General features: G+C 49.4%; 2 protein-coding genes across 3 annotated transcripts in view; one reads left to right on the forward strand and one right to left on the reverse strand.

Annotated features, from left to right (window-relative positions):
* The window catches only part of Anxa11 (annexin A11), a 46,475-nt gene extending 38,158 nt beyond the window's left edge, over positions 1 to 8,317 (forward strand). For both annotated transcript variants that reach the window (XM_070020712.1, XM_070020711.1), the window contains 6 exons: positions 79 to 135; positions 1,775 to 1,868; positions 4,741 to 4,836; positions 5,709 to 5,767; positions 5,951 to 6,073; positions 7,571 to 8,317. In XM_070020712.1, coding sequence (XP_069876813.1) covers positions 79 to 135; positions 1,775 to 1,868; positions 4,741 to 4,836; positions 5,709 to 5,767; positions 5,951 to 6,073; positions 7,571 to 7,630 — 489 coding nt within the window. In that variant the 3' untranslated portion in view covers positions 7,631 to 8,317. The remainder of the gene's footprint in view (positions 1 to 78; positions 136 to 1,774; positions 1,869 to 4,740; positions 4,837 to 5,708; positions 5,768 to 5,950; positions 6,074 to 7,570) is intronic.
* A 4,786-nt stretch (positions 8,318 to 13,103) lies between these two features.
* Plac9 (placenta associated 9) lies at positions 13,104 to 21,499 on the reverse strand. Its single transcript, XM_070020370.1, has 4 exons — positions 21,348 to 21,499; positions 15,667 to 15,764; positions 14,152 to 14,275; positions 13,104 to 13,763 (listed from the first exon to the last, which is right to left on the reverse strand). Exons 1-4 carry the CDS (start codon positions 21,409 to 21,411, stop codon positions 13,753 to 13,755), a joined length of 297 nt encoding a protein of 98 aa, XP_069876471.1. The 5' UTR covers positions 21,412 to 21,499; the 3' UTR covers positions 13,104 to 13,752.
* Positions 21,500 to 23,349: the final 1,850 nt, after the last annotated feature.

The raw sequence follows: 23,349 nt of genomic DNA on the forward strand, positions 1-23,349 counted from the left end.
AGGGAGGGGAAAGAAGTGGGGAGGGAGGAGTTCTCCACCCCGGAAGTGGGCTCCACCTGACAGCCTGCTTCCTTTCAGGGAAACCGGGATGAAAGCACAAACGTGGACATGTCACTTGTCCAGAGAGATGTGCAGGTGAGTGTGAGGGGTGTCCTGGCCGGCCCCTCCGCAGCCAGGGCTGCCCTGTTTTCTTGCTTGGCGGGGAAGGCCTCCGGGATGGACATGGGCTGGCCAGGTGCTGCGAGTTTGAGCCATGCTCCGCCATTTGTCCACTGTACAACCCTGGGTAGGAGACCTGGGGACATACAAGATCAGCAATATCGCTGCAGTCCACAGATGCTGGCTATGGTGTGGTACTCCACTGGACGACCTGGTGCTTTTCTGTGTTGAGGTGCAAATGCCACTGCTTGCAAAGTGGCAGGGTTGGCACTTGCCTGTTAACCATTTGAGCTTGTAGGTCTAGGAACCACTGGAGTTGTCCCAAATGAGTGGCAGACAAAGGGGGACACATGCAAGCACCTGAGCTCTCCTTGAGAGAATGCACACATTGCCCACCTGAGTTCAGCCCCCGGGGCCCTGGCCAGGCTTCCTACTTCCTGCTGAGGTGGCACTCACTAGGCCTCCAGCCCTCTCTTGAAGGCTTTTCCTCTGCTCCTTACTGCTCGGCCTCACCTGGGCCAGTACGGTCTCTGAGCCTGCCTGTCTGCTCTTGGCTATCAGTAAATGAGCCAAGTGCTGCTGCCTCAGACCTCCAAAGCACTTTAGAGGCCTTCTGGGAACAAATACTTTTGACCTAAACCGTATAAAGATTAACAGGGAAAGTTACCTGCAAATTCTGCAGCCTTATAATTATGTCAGTTGGGCTCTGATGACTCACACCTGTAATCGTAGCTACTTAAGGGGCTGAGATCAGAGTATAGTGGTTTGAAGCCAGCCTGGGCAGGAATGTCTATGAGACTCTTATCTTGACTAAACTCAATATAAGATAGATAGATAGATAGATAGATAGATAGATAGATAGATAGATAGATAGATAGATAGATAGATAGATAGAGATGGAGCTGTGGCTCAAGTGGCAGAACACTAGTCTTGAGCAAACAAGTTCAGGGACAGCACCCAGGCCCTGAGTTCAAGCCCCAGGACTAACACCAAGACAAAAACATAGATTAGGAAATGTTTGCTGAAGATCAGACATGGTTTCTCATGGGAGGTGGATTTGTGGCAGTTGGAGCTGAGCTCCTGTGTCATGGTGTTTATCACTGAGTGGCTGGCTGCAGCCCACTCAGCCCTCCCACTGTCCTGTTCCTTCACTTGGCAATAGACTAATTTCCATCCATATGGCCTCTTTGGGGGGCTGGAGGCATGGCTTAATGGTAGAATGCCTGCCTAGCAAGCATGTGGTCCTGAGTTCAAGTCCCATTACTGCCAAAATAAGTTGAATCTGCGTTTTAGTCCTGATGCACCGTGCTGCCAAGATGGGGTTTGAGCCTAGCCTAGGCCTCTCCTCCCATCTCTGCAGTTTCGCCTCCTTGGTCAGGTGAAGGCCCTGGACTCCTGGCAGTCCTGGTCTTAGCCCCCAGTGTGGGAATCACCCATTCTGCTCAGGAAGAAGATGGGGGTGTCTGGTTTTGCTGTGGAGCACAGCAGGACATGGCAAAGCCTTGCTCCCACCGCCAGGGGCCCGTCCCATTTCCTGTCTATCTGGGCCTGCAGGGCATGACCCTGTTCAGAGGTTTTAGATGACCTGGGCCTGTGCATCCTCTTCCCTGCCCAGGAGCTGTATGCCGCTGGGGAGAACCGCCTGGGAACAGATGAATCCAAGTTCAATGCAATTCTGTGCTCCCGGAGTCGGACCCACCTGGTGGCAGGTAAGACCACCCTGGGCCTCCTGGGGCCAATTAGGTGAAGGCAGGTGGACAGTGGAGAGACTAAGCTTTCCATGTGTGGGGTTCTCGCTTCCCCAGGGAGCCCCTAGTGGTGAATTAGAAGATGACGTCCAAAGCTTTCCCAGTTCAGCCAGCTTCTGTTGTAGAGCACAGGAAGCTGTGAGGGAGTGGACTGCCAATGGATGGGTCATGTGTGTACATGTTTGTGTAACATATGTCCACACACGTGTGTGTGTGTGTGTGTGTGTGTGTGTGTGTGTGTGTGTGTGTGTTCCAGTGCCATTCCTGGGTCTTGAACTCAAAACCTAGGCACTGTCCTGCACTTTTGTGCTCAAGGCTAGTTGTACCACTTGAGCCACAGTCTACTTCTGCCTTTTTAGTGGTTAATTGTAGATAAATGTTCTGGATTTTCCTATCTGGATGACTTTGAACCATGATCCTCAGGTCTCAGCTTCTTGAGTAGTTAGGATTACAGACATGACCCACCAGCACCCAGATAGATGATAGATAGATAGATAGATAGATAGATAGATAGATAGATAGATAGATAGATAGATAGATAATATAGATCGGTAGATCGATAGATCTATCTATCTAAATACATATATATATATATACATGTAAATATAAAAATTATCTTTAGGGGGCTGGGAAGTTGACTCAGTGGTAGAGTGCTTGCCTTGCATGCCTGAGGCCCTGGGTTCGATTCCTCAGCACCACATAAGAAAAAAGAAAAAAGCCGGAAGTGGCGCTGTGGCTCAAGTGGTAGAGCGCTAGCCTTGAGCTGAAGAGCTGAGGGACAGCACCCAGGCCCAGAGTTCAGGCCCCACGACCAGACCCAAAAAAATAAAAAAATTATCTTTAGTTCAACAAAAGGCAACTGGGTCTTTGTTGGCTGGATTGTGAAGGTTAAGAGTTGGGAGAATGTGGCATAACAAACAATCCTATTGCTATTACTAGGTAATACTTATTTTCTCATTCACATATAAGAAGCTCTGACCCTGTGCCATCCATTAACTAGTGTGGTTGGGGTTGAAATCAGAGCCCTGAAGTCTCTGTTCTTGTGGGCTTTTGTTCAGGAGACAATAAGCTAATACTGGATAAAGTCTGTATCAGGTGGCAAGTCCTGTAGAGAATAGTAATAGAGCTGGAAACCGGGGCAGGACAGGGAGCAATGGGAGGGACTGGAAAAACATTTCACCAAACAACCTGAAGGAGGCTCAGGTACAGAGGCTCTGTGGGTGGGTGGGGGCTCCAAGTATACTCCAGACATTGAAAGGGAAGTCCTTCCAGTGTGGCTGAGGCAGATAGAGTGAGAAGAGCAGGGAGTATGGTCGCAGGTGGAGCGGGCCCTGCCCACAGTGCATGGAGGTGGAAGGTCTCCCTGAGTTAGAGCGGAAGGGGAGCTGTTGGAGGGCTCTGAGTGGGGGAGACTTGCTTGTTTTGTTGGGCTTCACACAGCTTCCTAGGGTGACCGGGGCCCACGCGGTTCTGAACACAGGGTGAAGGGACAGAGCAGGGGACCAATTAGAGGTTGCAAGTGACTCATGGGAGATACAGTGGCCTGGTCTAGGGTAGTGGCAGGTTGGTGGGAAGGAGCCGGCTGATGAGCTGGACAGAAGGGGTCTGGAGAAGATACAGGATTTCTTTTGGCTGAGTGAGGGGAGGGATGGAGTGGGCCTCCAGTGCATGTAGTTGGTGGAAATCCATTGGCATGGAGAAGCCAGGAAAGTGGTTGGGCCATGTACTTGGTCTCAGCTGGAGATGGATGGAAGTAAGGGGGTTATGAGTGGTCCCCTCGGGTGGGGACTGGAGAGAGACCAGCATTGTGAGGACAGGGCCCTGGGCCATTCCTGGCATCCCAGAAGCACTGGCGGGTGGGGTGGGTGCACAGGAAGGGCACGTGGGAGGCCAGTTGTCAGAAAGGCCCTGGGGGCAGAGTGCTGAGCATGGAGCTGCTTAGAGGGGTGTGGGGGGTGTGCAGCGGACCCCCCACACTGTGCCACTCGCACCCCAAGGCCTCTGACCCAGGCACGAGCATGTGTTCTTCTTGTCTCTGGAAGGAGTGGGCCTGGGGTGATGGGGGGGAGTTGGTTCATACAGCTGTGAACAGGGCTGAGTGTGGGGTTGAACTCAGGCCCCAGGGCCCACTTTTAATCCCACTGATTATAGTAGAGGGCAAGTGAACACGTTTCACCTTTGTAATGAAACCTGCTGGGGTCCCACTGCACACGGGAATACAATAATAACTGAGAGACACAATGGAAATCACGGCTTTGACACTCACATGACCCCAGCTTCAGGACAGGTGATGGACACTGTGGCCTAGGCTGGGGAAGGAGAGCATTATAGCCAGTGCGCCCTCCTGCCCAGGGCCAGCTGGCCGTGGCTCAGCAGCTTGTAGGTTACACAGGGGTCCCCAGGGAGCCCCTTCTTTATTCAGTACCAATAATGGGGCTTAATCTCAGGATCTGGGCATGCTATCTCTTAGCTTTTTTGCTCTACCATTTGAGCCACAGCTCTGCTTCCAGCTTTTTGGTATTTCATTGAAGTTATAGTTAGAGTCTCAGACTTTCCTACCTGGGCTGGCTCAGATCCATGATCCCCATATCTTAGCCTCCTGAGTAGCAAAGAGTACAGGAGTAAGCCTGGCCAGCGCCTGGCCTGATCTTGTCTCCTTTAGGACACCAATTAGATTGGCCTCGTTCCCACACCAACAGCCTTGTTTTCAAGGAGCCACCTCTTGAAAGGGCTGACCTCAAATCCAGTTACATTTTGAGGTACACGGTTCAGCATGGGAATTTGGGAGGCAGATGATTTGCTCCATGACATATCCCTTCTGCCTTCTCCCTAGTTTTCAATGAGTATCAGAGGATGACAAGCCGGGACATCGAAAAGAGCATCTGCCGGGAGATGTCTGGGGACCTGGAGCAGGGCATGCTGGCTGTGGGTAGGTGTCTGGCAGGCCCTGCAGGGTGAGACTCGGAGCAGTGAAGCAGCCAGGGTGGACAGGAGCCCTAAGTCATGGATTCTCTTCTGTGTCCTGAAGGGTGGGGTCTTGTTTATATTTGCAGGGTAGATCAGGGAAGGGTGCTGGAGTGTGGGCATTAGTGGGAGAGCATCCAGCTGCTCTCCTAGAGAAAGGTGACTCACATCCTGCCAAGTTTCCTCTAAAAATACATCCCTGTGGGCAGTTGTCACATGTTTGTGATGGAAACACGTGGAAAGATCTCTGCTTGCAACAGCAAAACAGCCCTGCTCCTCAGGGGGAGAGGAGGGAGGGTGCTGGGAAGCTGGCTGGGCTCCTGAGATGGCCCTGTGCCCTCTACAGTGGGGATCCAGGCATCTTTCACACACTCTGCCTTTGCTATCTCTCTCTGTGCCCAATTGGAGGGACTCTATTTGCTCATTTCTTTGTGCCTTTCTGTAGGGACTTTGGGTAGAGTAGACAGTATACCTCTTTTTTCCTATGCATCCCACCCCTCCTGTGTTGTGACTTACAAGCTGTGGAGTGACATTAAATGCCCTCAGCCTGCCTTCCCCATGGGAGTCCCAGCCGCTCCATGACCCTCCTGGGTGAGAACATGGTTCCTCTTTGCCACTCTCGTCTCCGGGCCTCGTTCCACTTGGGGCCCTGTGCTTCTTGCTCCTTTCACCATGGTGCTTGTTAGGAAAGAGATTTGGTAAGTTGGGGTTGAAGCCCTGTGTGTTTCAGGCCATGCCCACTGGGTAACAGAAGGAGGAAGAGGAGAAGGAGATGCTGGGTGGAATGATGGGTTGGACGCGAGCCTGCAGACTGGTGACGCTATGTTTCTCTCCTAGTGAAATGTCTGAAGAACACCCCAGCCTTCTTTGCTGAAAGGCTCAACAAGGCTATGAGGGTATGTAACTCCAGGAGCAGAGGGCTCAGGTCAGGGTGTCTGAGCTCCCCCTAGGACTGGGACCCCAGACTGGCTGTAGTGCATGGCAGCCCCGCCTCAGCCAGGATGTGGGAGAACCCAAGGCTGGGGAAGTGGCGGGGGTGAAGCTTGATGCTCATACTCTTTCTTGGGTGTGCTCTTTAGGGAGCAGGGACGAAGGACCGGACTCTGATCCGCATCATGGTGTCCCGCAGTGAGATCGACCTCTTGGACATCCGAGCAGAGTATAAGCGGATGTATGGCAAGTCACTGTACCACGACATCACGGTACGCACCCCTGGGGCTGCCCGGGCTGCCTCTTCTGTCCATTACCAGTACAGCCATGTGCGTGTCCTCTAGGCCACATGTGGCCGTGTTGCCAATGGAGCCCAGGCTTGTTCTCTGCAGCACTTGCTGACCACCCAGGCACCCTCAGGCAGCCTGTCAGCTCCTGAGGGCAGCTGACCCCTGCCCCTGCCTCTGGAACCCCACTGCTCAGGAATTACCCAGCAGGATCCACTTAGGACATAGAGAACCCTCAGAGCTGCTCTGCGCCGAGGCCTTAAGCCTCAGTCTCAGGCACACCATGCATCTGTGGTCTGTCAGGCAGAACTTGTGTGAGAGGTTCCGCGAGCCCCAGCTGTGGCTCACTGCGAATGCCTCCTCTGAGTAGCTTGACAGTGGCGGCTACACAGTAGGACATCCCAGAACATCTCAGCACTGGGAGTCCAATGCTGGCTTTTCTACTCGCTAGCCAGGTGATCGAAGGTTTCTTTAAGAGCATGAAGGTGATGCCAGTTCCTCCCCAGGGGTGGTGTATTAGCCAAGGCAGCCATGAACAGCTCTAGTAGACACGGACTTTGTCAGTGTACATTCGAGCCAGGACACAGCCTTGAGCCTCTACACTGAGATCTCTAGAACCAGGTCCCCATTTGGAGTGCAATGTCACCTGGTGTTGTTGGGCTCTTCCAAAAGAAGCTAATCCCATTTTTTTTTGTGACAGCGACACTGCTGTGGGTAACATGCAGGGAGGCATTCTGGGCAGGATGTCTAAGTGCCAGCCACCCCGTCATGCCCCTCAGAAAGCTCCGGGGGACTGAATGTGGTTAGAGGTTGGCGAAGGCTGGCCTGCACTCCAAGGGGGCTTGCAGGTATCAGAGCAGAGATCTGTGGGCAAGACATAGTGATGCATTGTGGTAGTCCCCCCTTCTGGAGCAAGGTAAAAGCACTGGATCAAGAACAGCACCAGTTAGCCCTTGTGGGAATGGCCTGCAGGCTGGTTTCAGATTTCACTGTGGCTATTTATTTCACCTTGGTAACCAGGATGAGTGTGTTTTTTTTCCTTCACGCCAGTATTGGGGCTTGAACTCAAGGCCTCACACTCTCTCCCGTGGCTCTTTCACTCAAGGCTTATGCTCTGCCAGTTGTGCCACTGTTTCACTTCCAGCTATTTTAATGATTAGTTGGAAATAAGAACCTCACAGACTTTCCTGTTCAGGCCGGTTTTGAGCCATGATCCCCAGACCCCAGCCTCCTGAGTAGTTAGGATTATAAGTGTGAGCCACTAACACCTGACTGCTTTTTGTTTTGTTTTGTTTTGTTTTCGGGAGCCTGGGTTGGGCTGGGCAGCACTAACCAGTGATGTCCAATGGGGTGGGTCAGGGTACTTGGGGCAGTGAGAATGGAGGCTTCATCACCTCCTCAAGCTAAAGGAAAGACCCTCAAGGGAAGTGACCCTGTCCCCCCTCCCCTCCCCATAAATGATGTTCTCATTTCTGTGACCAGGGAGACACTTCAGGGGACTACCGGAAGATTCTGCTGAAGATCTGTGGCGGCAATGACTGAGCCAGAACACTGGCTCACCTCTGCCCCCTGCTGGCAGCAGTAGTGCCAGGGAAAAGACCCAAAGAGTGTCAGTTCTTCACAATCCACACAAGCCCTGGGGTACACCTTCGGTCTGCAGAGCTTTGGTCCTGTTCTCCCTGCCCTGTGGACAGGTCTGGGAGGGTCTGCAGCACTCGGAAGCCTTCTCCACCACCCCCGCCCCCCCCCCCCCCCCAGCCACAGAACCTGCTGTTCCATCCCCTGAGTGTACTCGCCCCTCCCCTTGCTGCTTGTGGCCGTTTTAGTTGTGCCATTTTTTATTTTTCTTTGGATGCCTATTTTCTACTCATCTCCAGATAGATGCAGACTTGTCTGTTTGTACAAATCTCTAGTGAGAATGGAGGTTTCCCCCCCACACACACTCAGGATAAAAGGGAGACCCTCAAGGGTCATGGTTGAATTTGGCAAGAATGTATCATGAGGATTTTTTTGTTTTTTGTTTTTTTTGCCAAGTCAATCCTTTTTAAAAAAGAAAGGAAAGCCAGGACATCATTTGTTCCATCTTCCATGCAAAACCACAGAACAAAGCCAATCCCCTGCCAATGACAACTCTCTCCTTGTTAGTTTGCAATGTGCCTTAAACCTAAATGTCTGTAGCCAAAAGCTGTTTCCAAATTAAAGCCAGCAAGCTCTGGAATGTTCTGGAAATATCTGTGGTGCTAGCTTGTTTTCTGCTTCATGACTCAGGGGTTCCAGCCTCATTAGCATAGAACTTGAGTAGAAATTCTGAGCCCTATGCTATCTTGCAGGGACTGGGGTGTGAGGGCTGGAGAGAGCCTGCAAATTCCATGCTGGGCACACAGGCACAGACAAGGCACGCGACCCTGCCAGGGTTCAGGGGAGGTAGAGGGAAGGTGTCACCCAGAATGGCCAGTGCATGGTTCCCGGGTGACCTCTTGGAGGGAGGCCAGCAGGAAGACTGGGACAGTGCAGTGAGGCCAGTGCCTTCCCTTGGGTGCTCCTGACTCTAACCCCACAGTCCTCGAGTCTAGCAGGGACAGAGTTTCTAGAAATTTCCATGTCATATCCAGAAGCTTGGATATGACAGAAGCTTGGCTTCCTGACTAGAGGCCTCTACTCCCTTCCTTCCTGGCCTACTGGGTTGAAAAGCCTAGGTAGGGGAGAGTCCAGAGAGACCAGATCAGTGAAGCTGCTAGGCCCGGACAAGAGCTCCAGGGTGTAGCCTCTGTGGAGTGCACATCTTCTTGGGGATATTTCCTGCCCCTGCACTGTGAGTGGTGGGTGACTTGGGTGTAGAACAGATGTGAGCTGGGTACTGGCCTCTACCTGGACCTGCCCTGGTGGGGATGACAGGTTTCGGTGTCTCAGGTATTCATGTCTGGAGCATCTTAAGCAAGACCCATCCTGCCCAAGTTAAGGTCTCACTGCTACCGGTCCTCCTGGAAGCCCTCTAAGACAAGCCCTTGCCTCTGCATGCCGCTTGGAACCCACGCCAGATTTGGGCATGGTCCAACGGGCCCTGACCTCAGAGGGGGCCTGGGCCTAGAAGCAGAGTGCTGCAGTGTGCCTGCCTGCTTCCACTTTGGTTCTCAGAGTACTTTTAGAAATTGAGAGATGGATGTGGTCGCTTATGCCTGTAATCCTAGCACTAGGAAGCTGAGCCCGGATCACAAGTCTGAGGATGGCAAGTTTGTTTTTCTCAAAAAACAAAAACACCGCATGAAAAATTTACATTTAAACCTTGGGATATTTCAGATTTAAAAAATCAGCACACACACACACACACACACACACACACACACACTGGTTCCAGGGGCTTAAAATCAGCACGCGCGCACACACACACACACACACACACACACACACACACACACATACACACTGGTTCCAGGGGCTTAAACACACACACACACACACACACACTGGTTCCAGGGGACACACACACACACACACACACACACACACACACACACACACACACACACACACACACACACACACACACACACACACACACACACACACACACACACACACACACACAGGTTCCAGGGGCTTAAACTCAGACCTGGGCACTGTCCCTGAGCTTTTTTGCTCAAGGCTAGCATTCTACCAGTTGAGCCACAGCTTCACTTCTGGCATTTTTAGTGCTTAATTGGAGAAAGAGTCTCAACAAACTTTTCTGCCCAGCTGTCTTTGGATCATGATCCTCAGATCTCAGCTTCCTGAGTAGGTAGGATTATAGGTGTGGGCCACTGGTGCCTGGCAGCAGTGAATTGCCTCAAAGCATTTCTTTGTTCTCTTTAAAACAAAATCTATTTCTGCATTCTTGGAGCCAGTAGTAGCCACCTGCTTGAAGCATGTAGTCTCCCCTGCCACAGACCTTGTTCCTGATTGTCTCCAAGCCCAGGCTTCCTGCCTGGCTCCTGTAGGCTTTGGGTTTGAGACACTTGGTCTACAGACTTAGCCCTAGGACTGGGTCTCTTCTGTTGTCTTGTCCCTCTCGCTGTCTGCTTGGTCATGTCTCAAGGACCCAGCTAGCATGGCGGAGACAAACTGAAAGGCTTAGGAAGGCAAGAATGAGATCCTTTGGGGAATGATAAAGATTTTAGAGAGCTCCCACATACTCCTGGGAATGCAGAAGGCCAAATGCATACCCAGGGCTGGGTGGATGTTGAGAAAGGGCTTTGGTAAGGTCCTAAGATGTCACCTGTAGTTGACCTTCATGCTCTGCACAAAAAAAGTGAAGGCTAAGACAGAATAATGAACTGCCTTTCTGAGCATTGTGCATGCACACATGGATGCACGTGTACCCAGGCGCGTGCGCGCACACACACACACACACACACACACACACACACCTGTAAAGACTGTAGGTCTTTTGGTTGTCATTTCTGATGCTCAGAGAAATATGTTGAACAACTACTGATTAGTAAGCAAAGCAAGCAGAGACTTGGGAGTGAACATGTTTCAAAAAGTCAGTCTAGAAAAGTTATCAAATGAATGACAACAAGCAAAAAACAGCAACTCCAAACTCTTAAGAGGGGAAAAATTTGATTTCCAAAATTGCCACATTCTAGGGTTCAAAAATAACCAATTTTCAACAAAAATTATTAGGCACATAAAGAATGTGGCTCATGCATGAGGGATTTAAAAAAAGTTTTATTAGAAACTGAGGAAAGCCTAGACATTAGATCTACTGGACAAAACTTTAATAAGAAAACAAAAAGCCTCAAGGAGCATAAGAAAACCAGTAGAACTAGATAGAATATCAGTAGAAGTCAAATAAGACTAAAGTTGAGTTTTGAGAATTGACATAGCATACAAATGAAACATCCACTAGAGTAGTTCAAGAGAATATTTGGGGAGGGAGGAGAAGCTCCACAAACAAAGATAAGTCAGTTGGCATTATTCATTCTTAAAGAGCAGAAAGAGAAAAATAAACATGAAGCCTACGAGACCTTTGAGACACCATCCAGTGTACAAAAGTGGAAATCACAGGAGAGGAAAGAGAAAAGGAATAGTTGAGGGAAAAAAAATGATTGCTACCTTACAGATTTGATGAAAGACATTAATCTATACATATCAGTAAGATTAAGTCAGAAGATCCACATCAAGACATACTGCCATGAGACTGTCCAAAGAGAAAAAGAATACTGCAAGCAACAAGAGAAAAGTGTCTTATCTGAGCATGTGCTCAGGACACTCAGGAAGGTGGACAGCCAATTACTCAGCCAAAGTTATGGCGATCAGAAGTTAATGGGATGTTGTGTTCAATAAACTCAAAAATACCAGGATTCCTGTATTTGACCAGGAGTGGTGATATACACCAATAATCCCAGCCTTTAGAAGGATTGAAAGTTCAAGGCCAGCCTGGCTATACATCAAGACCCTGTCCTAACCAGCCAACTTCCAGCAGAGGAAAGCCCAGGGCCAGAAGGCTTCACTAGTGAGTTCTACCACATGCTTAAAGAAAGATAAGTACCAATCCTTTTCATAATCTTCCCACCCCCCAAAACACCACCACAAAAATAGGGGCAGGGATGAAACATTTCTAATTCATTCTTTGAGGCAGTATTACCCTGATTCCTGAGCCATACAGGAGTCACAAGTGAACTAGAGACCCATTACCCTCTATAACAGTTGAAAAATCCTCAGCAAATGCTAGAAAACCAAAATCACACCAGGACCAAATGGTATTTATCCCTGAAACTAAGGATGGTTTGATACATGAAAATCTAAGTGCTATACATTATTAATAAACTGATAAATAATAGATTACTAATAACACCTCAAGAGGATCGTCTTCAGCCTAATGCATGACAAACATCTGCCAAAACCCAACATACTTTTATGATTTAAAAAAAAAAAACCTCAAATAACTGGAAGGGAAATTTCTCAATGTAGTAGACGGTGACTGGAAAAAAAAATCCATTGCTGATGTTACTGGGGGAATGAGCTAGTTCAGCTTCTGTGCCAAAAGAGGTTGATGGTTCTTCAAAAAGTTATACATAGCAGGGGGCACAGAAATGGAGGGACAAAGAATGAACAAATGTAGCAGTGTACACAAGGTTGAAAATGAACTATACAACTTGTGGGTGGGGATGAGGGAAAAACTGGCAGAGAACATGAGAAGGGGAGTGGGGATTGTCCAAAAAGAAATATATTCATTACCTGGGCTGGGAAGGTGGCTCAGTGGTAGAGCACTTGCCTTGCCTGCCTGAGGCCCTGGGTTCGATTCCTTAGCACCACATAAGCAAAAGGAAAAAAGCCGGAAGTGGCGCTGTGGTTCAAGTGGTAGAGTGCTAGCCTTGAGCTGAAGAGCTGAGGGATGGCGCCCAGGCCCAGAGTTCAGGCCCCACGACCGGACCTCCCCCCCCAAAAAAGAAAAATATTCATTACCTGACTTATGTAACTATAACCCCACTGTACATTACCTTTGTAATAACAATTTTTTTTATTATTTTGTGCTAGTCCTGGGGCTTGAACTCAGGGTTTGGGTATTCCTGAGCTCTTTTTGTTCAAGGCTGGTACTTTACCACTTGAGCCACAGCTTCACTTTTGGCTTTGTGCTAGTTAACGAGATTAGAGTCTTACAGACTTTCCTGCTCAGGCTGGCTTTGAACTGCAATCCTCAGATCTCAGCCTCCTGAGTAGTTAGGATTACAGGTGTGAGCCACTGACACCCGTTTAGAGTTTGGTTCAGCAATTTAAGTTCCTATGTGTGTACTTGAAAAGCAAAACATAGGTGTAATAAGTAACATATGTATGGGTTTTTGTAATAGCCAAAAGAGTACAAGCAACCTAAATGTCCTTTAATGAAAGGATGGGTAGCTGGACAGATGGACAAAATGTTGACTGTCCATACCATAGAACATTATTCAGTCCTACAAAGGAATGAAATACCAACACATGCACTCATATGAACGAGCCTTCAGAACATGCCAAGACAAACCACACAGAAGGCCAGATGTGGCATGATTCAATTTATATAGCATGCCCAGAACAGGCAGGTCCATCTGGAGGACAAGTAGCTAGTGGGAGAAGGAAGGGCAGATGACTGCTCAGCAGACCCAGGGTTTCAGTTTGGGGCAATGAAGCTTTTCTGGAGTTAGGCAGTGATGGTGGTTGCCTAACACTTCAAAGTCCTGGAAGCCACTGAACTGTGCAGGTAGAGATGGTAACTTTTACATTATATGAATTTTACAATTGGAAAACTGTGTGCACACGCGCAAACACGGTCATACATGTGTGCATGTGTGCACATGCATATGCTGATATTGGGGCATGAACTCAGAGCCTGGGTGATGTCCTTTAGCTTTTTTGCTCAAGAATAGAGCTCTACCACTGAGCCATAGCTCCACTTCTGGCCTCTTGGAAGTTAATTGGAGATGGATAATCTTAGGAACTTTTCCACCCAGGCTGGCTTTGAACTTTGATCTTCAGATCTCAGCCTCCCAAGTAGCTAGGATTATAGGAGTGAGCCACCAGTGCCCAGCCAAAGTAGTAGCTTTTATTTCTCAAAAGAAGCCAGAAGGAAGGTGAGAAGAGGTGGCCTGGCTCCCAGATGGGTGTGGTCTGCAGGTGCATTTCCTCCAGCTGCTGGACTCCTCCTCTGGTGCTCAGAAATGATCTGAAAAAAGGGATGCCCCCACTGCCATGAGTAACAGGGTGGTGAAGAGTCCCTTAATCCCCATGGTGTACAATGGGTTCCTTCCTCTCTTTCTCAGTCCCCTGGGACCTGTGGTGCTAGGGACTCAGGGCTCAGGGAAGGGTAGGAGACAACCTCCCCCCCCCCACCCCCTGCCACCCCTCACCAGTGGGAGGCCTGGGTTTGGGGTAAAACAGAATGGATTCTTTGAAGAGGGCTGAAAGAGGATAGAAAAATGCTGGGGCAGGAAGGGGCTGAGAGTTGGGTAGAGCCAGTAGATGATGGCTCCCTGAGAGTCAAGGTGGCTGGAAAGCTACTGGCCCCAGATGGATGAGGCCCAGGTCTCCCATGAGCCTCCTGAGTGGCTTACCATCTCCCAGGAGATCAGGGGCTGGGCTGAAGGGCCCCGGGGGCAGGTTCCAGGCCAGTTCCTTCAGCAGACCCAGCAGGCCATGGACTTCCGCCTCCAAGTGCTCCACTGTCTTCTGTATGGTCTACAGAGGGGATGCAAGGGGCAAGGCCTAAGATATGGGCAGGAGTAAGGACAATGCACACTTAGGATGGACCACGGGGTGCTGCCACATCAGCCTCTGCCTCTGCCTGCCTCAGTTCCCACTCGGGTCTCTTTCTGACGTTGGTCTAAGAGTTCACATCTTGAGCTCATGTTTCTTTGGTTGCCCGCCCCCTGGTGGTATCTCTGACAAATAACAGACTAGAAATTGCAAATTTTTCTTTATGGTTCTTTGTGGTGTTGCTTTTTCTTTTCTTTTCCTTTCTTTTCTGGCAAAGGAGTCTATTGGCCAATAGATTTCTTAGACTATAATGTCTTAAATGAAAAAAAAAAAAAGTACAATTGGGCCAGGTGTGGTGGTTCAAGCCTGTAAGAAGAAGATTCAGGAAGAGTTGAGCCCAACTCTGGCATGAAGCATTGGGAGACTTCATCTCAGTCCGGGCCTTGGTGCCACGGTGGGCATGTGTGATTCCCAGCAACTGGGGCAAACATAAATGAAAGGATCAAAGGAAAGACCCAGCCCCTAGCAAGGCTCTTTTTTAAATACCCAATACAGCTGGGCCAGATGGCTCATACCTGTAATCCTAGTTACTCAGGAGGCTGAGATCTGGGGATCATGATTCAAAGATAGCCCAGGCAGGAAAGTCCATGGGACTCTTATCTCCAGTTAACCACCAAAAAGCTAGAAATAGAGCTGTAGCTCATGTGGCAGAGTGAGCTAAAAGCTAAGGCATAGTGCCCAGGCCCTGAATTCAAGCCCCAGTACTGGCAGGTGTGTGTGTGTGTGTGTGTGTGTGTGTGTGCACGCGTGTGCACACACACACACACAAGATCACAAGAACTAACTGCCTTAAGATATTATTTCAAGCTTAAAACCTAAGTCTCTGATATAACACTAGATAGGTTTATTAATTCACTAAATAACATGGAATACATCAGGCCAAATTACCATCATTATGACAGAATTCAGAGTAGAAATTATATGCTGAGATTATTTGTAACGGTGAAGGGATGAAATTCTCTGTGACTTAAAACTAGGACACACGGGAATGCTAGACTTCAATGAAAGGTTTATGACAATGTGTAATTTCCCACACATAAGGGTATGATCCCCAAGTTTTGAGCCATTCTGTATATCACAGAAGACCGAGTTTTCCTGTGGTCAGATGTAAGGCTGGGTGGACAGAGGCCTGGGGAAGACAGGTAAGGAAGTTGTTGAGCACCCAGTAAGGTCAGGTGGATGTTTAGCCCACTGGCCTGTACTTTCTGACACTCAAAACAAGGCTAGGTCTGTACCCCATAAAGTCAGCAACCTAGAAGATGGGTCCTGAAGTTTTATGCCTCCCTCTCCCACCCATACATTCTCCCCATTACCTCTTCCATGACGTCTAAACGGCCTTGGACAGCCATGTGCTTGTCACAGCCAGAGTTCCAAGCTGGGTCTCCTGGGGAGGGGCTGAGGGGTTCAGGAGCTGTGGGACAACAAGTCTGGTCATAGTGGGACCCTCAGTTTCCTTGAGACACCAGAGAATCCTATTAAACACGGGACTTAGGGGAGGATGGTCCTGCACTCAGCACATGGGAGAGGCAGAGGATGATCAGGTGTGAGCCAGTGTGTGTTGTCACTGCCCTTAATCCCTCATTAAAGCAACCGTCCTGTTTGTGTGGGGAGAGGGGAAACATTGTCCAAAAAGAAATGTATCCATCACCTGAGTAATGAATTAAACTGTAGCCCCACTGTATATTACCTTTATAATAATAACAAAAAATTCTACACATTTACACATAGCTTATTTTGTTTTTATTTTGTGCGAGTCCTGGGACTTGAACTCAGGTTTTCTTTTCTTTTTGTCTTGTTTGCTCATTTATGTGTCTTTGGGAGGGCCAAGGGAGGCCCAGAAATGGAGGGACAAAGGGAAAGCAAATGGAGCAGTGGTACTCACTACACACTACATTGAAAATGAACTACACAATGTGTGCGTGGGGATGAGAGGGAAAAACTGGGAGAGAGAAAAGGGGTGACGTTGTCCAAAAGGAAATGTGTAGTTGACCTGACTTATGTAACTGTAACTGCTCTGTACATCACCTTTATAATCAAAACAAAACAAAAAACCCAACAGCAATTCTCAGCCTGGTTTAGCCACTAATTGTGTGGGACCAGGAGAAATTCTCTTGGCTCTCCAGAGCATTTCCAGTCTCCTCTGACAAGAGCCATGGGGTTGGCCTGAAGCTCCTAAGCCCTGATGGAGCTAATCCTCGCATCTTTGTCTTTCAGAGCCTGGTCAGAGGTCTTCAAAGGATTAGTTCCAAACAGCCTAAAAAATTAGCTTCAACAGTGGAGAGCAGTGGTTCATGCCTGTAATTCCAGCTATTCAGGAGGCATAAGTAGGAGCAACAAGATGTTAAGCCACCTCCAGCAAATATAGAAAACTCTTAGTTGGGTGCCGGTGGCTCACGCCTGTAGTCCTAGCTACTCAGAAGGTTCAAAGTCAGCTTGATGGGAAAGTCTATAAGACTCTTTTCTCCAATTAACTACCAAAAAGCTGAAAGTGGAGCTGTGGCTTAAGTGGTAGAGTGCTAGCCTTGAGCAGAAAAGCTCAAGGACAGCACCCAGCCGGGCGTGGGTGGCTCATGCTTGTAATCGTAGCTACTCAGGAGGCTGAGATCTGAGGATCGCTGTTCAAAGTTGGCCCAGGCAGGAAAGTCCATGAGACTCTTATCTCCAATAAACCACTAAAAACAGGAAATGGCGCTGTGGCTCAAGCGGTAGAGCGCTTACCTTGAGCTGAAGAGCTAAGGGACAGCGCCCAAGCCCAGAGTTCAAGCCCCATGACCAACAACAACAAAAAAGGACAGCACCCACACCCTGGGTGCTTACACACACACACACACACACACACACACACACACACACACACACACACACACACACACACACACACACACACACACACCTACTACCAGCACCAGCCACACAAGACCCTATCTAAAAAGTAACTAAACAAAAAAGGGTTAGGGCATGGCTCAAGTGGTAGTGCTCCTGCCCAACAAGAAGATCAATCCCCAGTACTTCTAGAAGGAAAGATGGAGACAGAGAAACAGAGACAGAGAAACCCAGTACTTCTAGAAGGAAAGATGGAGACAGAGAAAGAGAAAGCAGAGCGAAGAGGAGGGGTAGGAGAAGAAGGAGAGAGGCAGGGAGAGGGAGAGACAGACAAGAAAGGAGGAGGAAGAAGAGGAAGAGGAAGAAAGAGAAAGGGAAGAAAGAGGAGGGGAGAGGAGAGAGAAGATTTGGACAAAATTGGGATAAGTAAAGGAGAGGTTGCTTCTTGGAGGAGAAATTCCAACACACACACACACACACACACACACACACACACACACACAGACACACAGACACACACACACACAGACAGACACACAGACACACACACACAGACACACACACAGGCACACACAGACAGACAGACAGACACACACACACACAGACACACACACACACAGACACACACACACACACACACACACACACACACACACACGGAAGCTCACCGAATCAAGCAAGGATGGTGAGAAGGGCTGAAGGGTTGTCAAGTTTTCATGACAGACTTTGAACAACAGCCTTGTGGCTCCCCTCCTCCCTTCCCTCGGCCCTCTCAGCCCTGCCAGTTGGGAAATGGACCTCCTGGCTCAGGGCCTCATTCACATCTTGGCCACGGTGGCCATGGTGGCTCCCAGAGGCCTCTGGGAGGCGCTGGGCTGGCTCTGCCTGGGGGAACAGGATTCTGGCCCCTCCCACTCATGGGCCTTCCTGGGAGACCTTCCAACCTGGAGCTGAGTGAGAGATTGCCCTCAGCCCCTGTGATTCCTGTGTGCCTAGCAGTTGGAAACATTGTTTGGATGGCAGCTTCCAGAGACACTGCTCACCCTTCCACAGCCAAGTCCTAGACTATTTTTACCAGCCACACTGGCCACTTGGGACAAGTGATATTTGACCACATTCAATAAAATTGAGTAATAATTTTTTTTTACCACATCCAAGACTTGTATAAATATTTGTGATTTGTTCAAAGCCATCAGTGGATTTTTTTTTTAAAGAAGCACAGAACATTAGTTTCAAAGGACTGAAATTTAGGATTTGGAAGTGCTCTGGCTGGAACTGGAGGGGACCTGGAGCCCTCTAAAAGAAAGCTCGGATCCTGAGGAATATGTGTTTTGTTTTGTGACTTATCCTATCTCTTTTCTTCTCTGGTTATTTTCCACGTCTGGATTCTCAGCCTTGTGCACTGCTGAGATGTTACCAATGTCATTCCTGTGCTTTTGAGTTTCAGGTTAAGATGGAGTCCCCAGGGCTTTTCTGTTAGGGCTGGCAAAATCTTAGATCCTTTTTTTTTTTGGTCAGTTGTGGGGTCTGAACTCTGGGCCTGGGCGCTGTCCCTCAGCTCTTCAGCGCAAGGCTAGCACTCTACCACTTGAGCCACAGAGCCACTTCTGGCTTTTTCTGCTTATGTGGTGCTGAGGAATTGAACCCAGGGCCTCATGCATGCAAGGCAAGCACTTTACCACTCAGCCACCTTCCCAGCCCAAACTTGGATCCTTTTGCATTCAGCCTCTTGAGTCACTGGGATTACAGGCATGAGCTGCCTGGTGTCAGGCCCTCTAAGGTATTTTTTTTTTTTTTTTGTCAGTCATGGGGCTTGAACTCTGGGCGTAGGTGCTGTCCCTCAGCTCTTCACCTCAAGGCGAGCGCTCTACCGCTTGAGCCTCAGCGCCACTTCTGGTTTTCCTGCCCAGGTTGGCTTTAAACCAAGATCCTCACATCTCAGCCTCCTGAGTAGCTAGGATTACAGGCGTGAGCCACCAGCGCCCGGCTTCCTCTAAGGTATTCTTGCAATAATATAACCAGAGTTAGATCAGTCTTCTAGGTTTAGCCATGAGCTTGTAGAAAGTACAAGGGGCATCAGGACAATTGAGTGACACAGATGTGATGTAATTAGCAAAATCTAATGTGGGAAACTGTCGAGGACAAATGTGTCTCCTCAACAACATAAAAATGGGAGAACTGCATGTCATCTAGCTTGGCTCACAGAGAGGAAATATAAAAACGTATCATGCAGTTAGGACATTCAGATACTGGGTGCATGGGTTTGGGGGTATGATAATATTGTAATTGTGCTTATTTCAAAAATACGTATGTAACAGGTACACAGGGAAAATTGTAGTTGACAATTATATGCTTGGAATTTCCTTGAAAATAATCCAGTGAGGAAATCAGAGAAAGGATTCCCAATTAAGTGAGATTAGCCATGAGTTAATACTTCAAGCAAGGCTCGCCAGGCTTGGTGGTACTTGTCTATAATCCCATTACTCTCCAAACTGAAACAGGAGGATTACAAATTTGAGGCAAGCCTGGGCTACATATTGAGACCAATATCAAAGCACACACACACACACAAAAAGCATGACTGATAGATACATTATACTATGCTATTTTTGTAAATCATTATTTTGTATTCCAATCGTTTTCATAATCAAAAGTTAAGTACCAGGTGCTAGTCCTTATGCCTGTAATTCCAGCTACTGGGGAGAGTGAGTCCCGGAGAATTGTAGTTCAAAGCCACACCAGGCAGAAAAAGTCCTCAGGACTCCATCTCCAGGATCACCAGCAGCAAAGCAGGCAGGTATGATTCAAGGGATAAAATGCTAGTCAAGCATTAGTCACCAATGTGCTAATCAGCAGTGGTTACATAAACAGATTGTGGTTCACACACAGTAGGAAACAAGCTACATAGCTGTGCCAAGAAGGGAGGCAGAGCCCAAGGTCGGGGGCTCACACCTGTCATCCTAGCTGCTCAGGAGGCTGGGATCTGAGGATCGAGGTTCAAAGCCAGACTGGGCAGGAAAGTCCACGGGACTCTTTATCTCCAATTAACCACCAAAAGGTCAGAAGTGGAGGTGTGGCTCAAGTGGTAGAATGCCAACCTTGAGTGAAAAGCCTAACAAGGTCAGTGGAGTTCCTCCGAAATGGCCCCATTCTAATGAAGCACCCCATCCACCCTCATCCAAGGAACTGGAGGTCCTGAGAGAGGTCCTCTAGAAAGCCTACTGCAGAACCTCTCAGGCTCTGGGCTACCAGGCCGGCCAAGCCCGGCCCTTTGCCCTGGGGCACCTGTCTGTCTCTCCAGGGACAGTGCTGGCCGCTCCTGGGGCACTGGTCTTTGTGATCTTGGCATCTATTATTCCCAAGGAGATGGGCTGGGGCTGCCCTGCCCTGCCTAGCCAGTGGACCTAGGCCCTCCTCCAGCCTCCTCTCCCCAGTGCACCCAGGCATTGCTCCACTCCTGCTCACCTCTCTCCCTTGGTCCTCCTGTCCACCATGGCCTCCCCTTTCCCCCTGTCATTTCAGTGCCTCTTTGTCTTAGCTCCTTGTTTGCTTTTGTTTCCCCCAACACCCCGCCCTGATTTTTCTAGGTTCCTGCCTCTCCCCAGACCTCTTTGTGTCCCAGCTTCTCCTTCACTCCTGATTCTCTTCCCTCTGGCCTTTCTTCCTTTCCGTTCTCTTTCCCTTTCCCTTCTCTCTTTGGTGCCAGTCCTGGGGCTTTAACTCAGGGCTTAGGTGCTGTCCCTAAGCTTTTTCACTCAAGGCTAACTCTGTACCACTTGAAATCACAATGCCACTTTCAGCGTTCTGCTGGCTCGTTGGAGATAAGAGGTCTTGGATTTTCCTGTCATTGAATCCTGATCCTCAGATCCCAACCTTCCAAGGAGCTAGGATTACAGGCATGAGCCAGCAGCACCGATGATAGCTGTTTCTATCGTTATTTCTCTGCACTTTGCTTTCTGTGTGCTTTCTACCATCACCACCACCACCACCACCACCATCATCATTATCCATCCTCTCTCTTTCCTTCCTTTCTTCTGTCTCTCTGTGTCTCTGTCAATCTCCCTCCCTTCATTGTGTCTGTCAGTCTGCCTGTCTGTGTGTCTGTCCTAGCTGGTCAGATGCGGGTCTCCCTGGCTCCCTGCCCGCACCCCGCACTGGGGTCTTCACTCACCGGCCACGACCTTGCCGGCGCAGAGCAGGGCGAGCCCGGCCAGGGCGCAGAGCAGCGGCCGCATGGTGCGGTCTGTCCGTCCGTCCGTCAGTCCCCGGTCCGTGGCCGCCCTTTCCCTCCCTTCCCCGGATCGCGTCGCCGGCCGGGCGGGCCTGGAGGGAGGAAATGCTCCAAGTCCATGCCAAAATTCCTGGGCGGCTCCGGGCTTCCAGATCCAAAAAACCCGCCCCTTCCAGAGGCCCGCGACCTCCCCAAGACCGGGCTGCCCTGCCCTGCCTGCCCTTTCCCCTGCCCTCCCCTCCGGTGCGCGGTGGTCGGCCGCCTCCCGCGGGGGTGGGGGTCCCCGAAGGGGGCGGGAAAGGCTCTGGACGCTGTCCAGGGGATCGGGGTTCCTGATGAGCCCGTTTCCCAGGGGGTCCACTGAGCCCAGGGTGGAGGGCTTTGTTCCCCTACCTGGAGGGTGTGAACCCAGGAATGTGGACATCTCTTCTACCTACTGCCCGGGAACATCCCACAGGGTTTGGCCAGAGACAGATCTCCACCACAATCTGTGTGTTCCAGTCCTGGGGCTTGAACACAGCACTGGGCACTGTCCCTGAACTTTTTAGCTAAAACCTATTGTTCTCCCATGTGAGCTCCACTTCTGATTTTTTTGGTGATTAATTGGAGATAAGAGTCTCACAGACTTACCTGCCAGGCTTTGAACTGGGATGCTCAGATCTCAATCACCTGAATAGCAGGATGACAGGTGTGAGCCACCAGCACCTGGCTAGACAAACTTAATGCTTTCATCATGAAGTAACGGTCCTGTTAATAAAGATAATTTTCCAGCAAGAGTGCAAAACTCGTGACTCCCATTCAGATACAAAACGAGACTGGACTTAGAGATCTCTCTCAACTCATTAGCAAAGGGACAAGTGAGTGAGCTACCACAGCCTGTCCTAGGAAAAATGGACCTGCAATGCTATTTGGTTGAGTAATGAAACAAAACCTCCCAGGGAGGCAGAGAGGAATCAAGTGTGGCCCCCACACACAGAATTTGCATATCTGAACACAAGAATAATTTTGCATTGTCACCAGTTATGTGTAATTTGCAAACTTGTAAAATAGTTTAAAAGCCTGGGAAGGCACAGAGTCCCTATAACAGAAAAATCAAGCTGGTCCACTTGAGTAAAATGCTCAAGTCCTTTCTGGGATATTATTAAGTGGACCCTGGGGAAGAAGTAAAAGGAAGTAATTCACATAGTCACCTAGAGCTTCTGTCCTGTAATGGTTCACACTTTGGTGATCACAATGGAGGTAGTAGAAAGCACTGGTGAAATGTCCCTGGGCAAATCATTGTATCTTGTTCTGTAGATTAAGAAACTGATGTTGAGTGGGGAGCCAGTGGTTCACACCTGTAACTCTAGCTACTCAGTAGGCTGACATCTGAGGATCACAGTTCAAAGCCATCCTGGGCAGACAAATCTGAGAAACTCTTATATCAAATGGAGGGGAATCTGCCAGGGGTGTGATCTCCTGACTCATGCCAAAAGGCAGGGAGGCCAAGGGAAACAGAAAATGGAGGCTGGTTGTCTCTGGCATGAGGTGAATTGGAAATGTCAGTAGCTGGGGGGAGGGAGGAGGGCAGGAGCTGTACAAAGCCCTCTTGTCTTCTGCTTTTGGCACAGGCAGGGATTTCCAGAGCCATGCAAATAAGGAGCCACTTCTGGAGAACCCTCTATATATCCGGCAAGGCTGTATCCTCTCTGCTGTACAGAGGGTGGCTGGTAGCCCAAGGCTCACAGAAGTTACAGCCAGCTACCTACTGTAGACAGATGTGCGTGTGGTCATCTCCAGTGGGGATGGGGAAAGGAAGAAGACTGGAGATGTTCAGATTTAAGATTTTCTTCTTTCTTCTTTTGTTGGTCATGGGGCTTGAACTCAGGGTCTGGGAGCAGTCCCTGAGCTTTTTTTTGGTCAAGGCTAGTGCTCTACAACGTTGAGCCACAACTCCACTTCC

The sequence above is a fragment of the Dipodomys merriami genome, unplaced genomic scaffold, assembly GCF_024711535.1.
Source record: "Dipodomys merriami isolate MVZ:Mamm:240054 unplaced genomic scaffold, mDipMer1.0.p SCAF_14, whole genome shotgun sequence".
Taxonomy (NCBI): Eukaryota; Metazoa; Chordata; class Mammalia; order Rodentia; family Heteromyidae; genus Dipodomys; species Dipodomys merriami.